This window comes from Mytilus galloprovincialis, chromosome 2 (genome assembly GCF_965363235.1).
Source record: "Mytilus galloprovincialis chromosome 2, xbMytGall1.hap1.1, whole genome shotgun sequence".
Classification (NCBI taxonomy): Eukaryota; Metazoa; Mollusca; class Bivalvia; order Mytilida; family Mytilidae; genus Mytilus; species Mytilus galloprovincialis.
The window spans coordinates 75,966,543-75,972,542 of NC_134839.1; the positions used below are offsets into that span (position 1 = coordinate 75,966,543).

Here is a 6,000-nt window from a genome sequence, read left to right on the forward strand (position 1 = left end):
TTAAGCACATACTTACAACCTCTCGTCAAATCAAATTGCCAGGCCCCTGGCTCCCAATTTCAAAGTATTAACCTTTTTATAGACTTACCTACCAGGTATTCTTATTTTTACGTTTTAAATCATTAACACTATCGTGTACTGTTTAATTTTGTATTGTCTAAGCTGTTCAATATAAAGGTAACGTTATTTGTCTCAGTTAAGTGATAGAGTATTGTTAAATATCATTAGGTTCTACCTCTTTTCTCGACAACTTTTCATTTCATGTTTTATTTTATAAAAATTAAAAAAATCATCATACACTATGTTTACTCTACTTTTTTGGTGAATTTACCTGTCAGTATTTTTTATCTTATAAATAAATTTGTTTACATTTTTTTTTAAAGAGAACAGAGAGTAACAGCTTTATTTATTGGTATACTAAGTGGTTTGGCTGTACTCATTACCAGTGTTCTTAGGGTAGGTTTTAGAAAACCTTTATTTTATTCTTTTGATTTTCTACAAATATTGATTGTCATCCTATGAAACCAGTTTGTTAGGTACGTATAAAGAAGTATGTAAATCAGTACAACCTTGTACTAATATTACAAAGAGTGAAAACAAGTTATTGATCTAGTTTGATTCTTGAGTTTTACAGTCAACTGAATGAAACATTATATGCAATGATTTTAAGTACTGTTTTACATCAAATTATGAAAATGATTATCGGTAACATTTTGCAATATGGGACTCTAGGTTTGTATGTGTATGAATATTATTATATTATTATGTAAGATAAAATACTTTTAAAACTTTTTATTAAATAAAGTCTTGGAGAATTCAAGAAAACAACTTTTAAGAATGTTTTTCATTTTGATAATTTTTTATTGTAGATTATACCAATGCCTGTGTTATACGGGGTCTTCTTCTTCATGGGATTCTCAGCATTGCGAGGACAACAAGTAAGTCCTAGTTATACCAAGGAGGTTATATTAGAAGGAGAGTGAACACTCTGCTTGATACAAAATTAGCATCCCCAGGATGGCAGTTCGATCAGAGAAAAACGATAAAATTATAAAGAAACCGACATGTTTATCACCCACTTTACATGGCCCTCTGATGTACCTGGCTGTTACCGCGAGCAGTTCGGGCTATTAGATAAATCGCATATGTCACGTGATTTTTATCAGTGACTGGGTCATTAAAGTTCAGGGGTGGTGTTCTCGAAGCTATCTCAGGATAAGGACGTGTCCTAAGACCATCTTATGACAAGTCTTCGTCCTAAGTTGTGTTCTCGAAGCTCTCTTAACTTAGGATATATCACATTTTCGTCCTAACTTTAGGACACCTAATTAGGTGTCTTAAAATCATCATATCTTCATCCTAACTTTGTGCATGCTTTTTTCTCATTTGTTTACGCGAAGAGACGCACCATCGGTTATTAACTCGTATAAAGAAATTGTGCATGATTTTAAATTTTCAACTTCGTGTTTTTACGATACGATGACACTACGAATTCAATATTCTCATTTCAAAACAAATTGTTTTACAGTTTATATCAAAATCCTATTTTGATATTAGTTTATAACTACATTTGAAATCATGCATTTCATTAAATACTTGTTATTACAAAATTTTATATATTTTTAAGTTAAAGGGTAAGTGTCAGGGAAATTTTTTAACAAAAGGTCGGTGTATTGCATCTTTTAGCATATAAGGTTAGGATTGTTAAGTTTATATGTGTAATAGTACTAAAAGTAAGGTAACACGTACCTCAGGTTAGGTTATTCTAAGACGGCGTTGGTCGTTCTGGTTTTACTCTTTTAAGTTTTGATGCTGTTACAAACGGTATCAACCTTCTATAATTACTACATGGAGCGGTGTGGATGCTGGTAAATTGTCCAGTACTTTTATATGTCTCCCAATAGAGACGTTGCCGAGGCTGGTAAATTGTTCAGTACTTTAATATGTTTACTAGTAGAGATGTTGCCGTGGCTGGTAAATTGTTCATTACTTTTATATTTTTACCGTTGAGACAGTGCCGCGGCTGGTAAATTATTTTTGTACTTTTATATTGCTAACACAGATGCGGTGCTACGGCTTGGTAAATTATTCATTGTTTTTATATCACTGTTACGTAATGACGAAAATTTATCTGCAGATTTACAGTTTAGAAACCTATTTCAGGTTCATACTTGATAGATTTATCCCAAGTGCGGAGTGTAATCTGTAGTGGTGGACACTTCGTTTTATGATATATTGTACTCATCATTTCATCATTACGTAGATAATAATAGATAACAAATAACATTTTCCGTCTGTTTAATTTTTAATGGGTAGTTGTCTTACTGGCATTGCCTTATTTTTGAACTGGGCATACCTGGCAGTTATAGTAGTATGACAGTTATACTGATTATGTCATCTTGGTTTTTTTTAGTTTTTAGTGATTCAACTTATTTGCACTGACTCAATCAAACCTGTATGCACCAATCGTATATTGAACAAAAAACCAGCATGCATAGTAATTTATATTTGGAACATCAAAAGTACAAAATTTGAAAAGAAACAATATTAAGAGCAGACAACTGCAGATGAAAGTATATAAACCAGATTTTTCCAGCATAGACTAAGTTGAAACTTAATGATCCATTAATCTCGTTACAGTTAGGTTATCAGTTCATTAATTCTAACTTAATATATGTAATTAGATCCAGTGTCATCTCTTTCACATCATGTGTTTATTGTCATCAATTTCACATTAAAATCCAATAACGAAATGTACAGTCAAAAGCAAAAAAAGAATGATGCAATTTAGAATTTTAATATTCAATTACAAACTTTTTTCTGTTGCTTTTTAGTTTGTGGTTCGTCTGATCGTTTTCATGCAACCACGTAAATACCATTACAAACGTTTTTTGTTCCTTTTTAGTTTGTGGATCGTCTGATCTTGTTCATGCAGCCACGTAAATATCAACCAGATGTGCCATACATACGTCACGTACAGTTATGGAGAATTCATATGTTCACTATCATCCAGATAATTTGTTTGGTGCTATTGTGGGTCGTGAAGAGTATAAAAGCTATTTCCATTGCCTTTCCACTGTTGGTGAGTTTGATTCTATAAAATGGTTGAAAATTAAAACTTTCTATAACTTAGCAAGAATAAGTGTTGAATATAATAAGTTATGAATTCTGTTGTTTTGAATGCTCTTCAAATCAATACTGTTTAATATATTAAAACAGCGATGACGGAAATTTATTTAAACATTGTTTACATGCAACCCCATTGTGTCCAGTTGCAGTATGAAAAATCTCTGTCGTTAATCTATTTAAATTGTATAAACATGCAATTCCATTATGTCCAATTGTAGTATATAATGGATAATTCTCTATCCATGCTTTTGAAACCTGCTGTAAAAATTACAAACATTAGATAATTAGTACTACAGTGAATATAATTTTTATATCTTATACTTTTTTTTAGGTGTTAGCTACTGGAATAGTACGTAAAATGCTGGAGTGTGTTTACACAAATCACGAGCTGAAATATATCGATGATGTACTTCCTGGAAGTGAAAAGAAGTCTCATAACGAGGTACGTATATAGAAACAAAAATTATGTCCATGTAAAACTATACACATGCTGTAAAAGAACTTACATTACTAAAACCTACCTGAACAATGTATTGAGTTGATGTTATTGATATCATACTTTTTATAAATATGCTGTTAACATTTAAACACTATTATTTCTTCTTGTAAGTCCGCTGTTAGCATTGCCTTCAAATATTGTTCATTTCTTTTTCAGGACAACGAGAAAATTGATGTTCCATACAAAACCTTTAGCAGCATCGATTCTGTCAGCACAATAGTAGAGGGTAAAGAAAATGGCATTAAACCAAGCTTCTATGTTGATGAGGAATGTGACCTGAAACAGAGAACAAAAGCTCAAGGAAACACAAAACTTTGAAATGTGACATTCTTACTTACAATATCAAAGAAATACCAAACTTTGAAATGTGACATTCTTACTTACAATATCAAAGACATAACAAACTTTGAAATGTGACATTCCATGTTGAATTATTAGAGAACTGTGATATTTAATTAAAGAATCTCTAAGAAAAATGAATCTTTTCTGTTCATAAACCTGAATTGTATTTTTTTATAAAAAAAAGTTCTCATAATTTAAGGTCTAATTTTGAAAAAATGTACTATGAAATTGAGAGTAACTTAAAACGTACAATAAGTCATGGAAGTTTTTTTGTCAATACATTATAGTTAAATGTCCTTTTTAAAATTAACGTTAAAAGCAATGTGATAAACAGATATGCAATTTATATATGATTAAACAAATAGTTTAGTATTTTCATTTCTATATTCGTATTTGTCTTCCTTAAAAACTAGTTAGTGCAATTTTTTAAAGTCTTTTTATTAAAAGAATAATTGTATATTGAAGTGGCTATAATTTTCTCATTGTAAATATTCCGTTTGGTCACACTGATCATATCAACTTTTTTTTAATATCATCTTAAGATTGTTAAATATTCATACCAGTAGTAGAGTAGTTTACTGAAATATGTTTATGTTTTATTAGTTAGTGTTGATAAACATTTCAGAAAATCCGGATAAGAGAAATCCATATATTTTTTTTATACATTTTAATATTACAAAATCGCTATTTTTCTTCATTTTGCTTCTTTGGTTATACTATCATGACTACTGATCAACTAATGCTTCTTTGATGTTTGTTGACATTTTGCCTATTTTATGGGTTAATTTAGATTGAATAAGATTTCAAAGTGGCATTATAAAAAAAAATGATAAAAAAAACTACGTTGATCCATTTATCCAATTGAGTATGTTTTTTCAATTAGATTATAGTCAAACTGTACTTAGCTATGCATTGAAATTGTTATGATAGATACATGTATGTATGTTAACATTAAGTAATTGTTCTTGTTCAATGATTGATGGTGCTACTTTAAGGAACGATCTTCGTCTGACAGCAAGTTATGATTTATACCATAGAAATTATAAATGCTATATTGAAATGTTTTAATATAATAATAAAAACATAATAATTGATATCTGTTGTAATATTTTTTATAGTGCACTGTTTTAAATAAAGTTGTGCCACTAATATAAAAGTCCATCAATTATGGGAAACAACAAAGAATGGTTGATCAAAGATGGCACCTATTGTCATGACCAAAGAGATACACTAGACACAATAAGAAACCATCAGTCATCAAAGGTTCAAAAGTGGTATGATTAAACAGTAAAAAACCAAAGATACAATAATATAATAAAAGGAAAAATTGAACATGCAAATTTTAAGATGGCCAATTAACGTTGTTTTTTTATGGTCATTGTTATATTATAGTTCGTTTCTGTGAGCGTTACGTTTTAGTATTGTGTTTCTGTTGTGTCGTACTTCTCCTCTTAAAATTGATGTGTTTCCTTCAGTTTAAGTTTGTAACCCGGATTTGTTTTCTCTCTCACTCGATTTATGAATTTCGAACAGCGGTATACTACTGTTGCCTTTGTTTTTCCTCTTATATTTGATGTGTTTCCCCAAGTTCTAGTTTGTAACCCGGATTTGTTTTCTCTCATTCGACTTATGACTTTCGAAAAACGGTATACTACTGTTCCCTTTATTTAACTTTATAATTTTGACTTGAGATGTATCAATTAGTCAATCAAAAAGATAAACACTGCAGTCAACAAAGAAAACATGACACTAATAAGCAACGAAAACAGACGAACACTTATGAAAGCATAGCGCAGAAACCTAAGTTGAATCATCACTGAACAAGTACACATTTTTGTTTATGGAAGCACGCATCCAGCTGCGGTTTTTTATCGCTGTGTTGAAGACACATTGGTGGCCTTCTGCTGTTTTCTGCTTTTGACCGGGTTGTTGTCTCTCTGACAACTTCCCCATTTCCATTCTCAATTTTGGAAAATCTGACTTATCCCGTAATACTCTCTGGATAATGGAAAGGATGTTATCCCTAAATA

General features: G+C 30.6%; 1 protein-coding gene across 1 annotated transcript in view; it reads left to right on the top strand.

The window, feature by feature from the left end:
* Positions 1 to 5,064, top strand: part of LOC143064413 (electrogenic sodium bicarbonate cotransporter 1-like) — a 28,858-nt gene extending 23,794 nt beyond the window's left edge. The window contains exons 17-21 of the mRNA XM_076237227.1: positions 384 to 456; positions 870 to 938; positions 2,906 to 3,082; positions 3,461 to 3,571; positions 3,785 to 5,064. Coding sequence (XP_076093342.1) covers positions 384 to 456; positions 870 to 938; positions 2,906 to 3,082; positions 3,461 to 3,571; positions 3,785 to 3,946 — 592 coding nt within the window. The 3' untranslated portion in view covers positions 3,947 to 5,064. The remainder of the gene's footprint in view (positions 1 to 383; positions 457 to 869; positions 939 to 2,905; positions 3,083 to 3,460; positions 3,572 to 3,784) is intronic.
* The last annotated feature ends 936 nt before the right edge of the window (positions 5,065 to 6,000 follow it).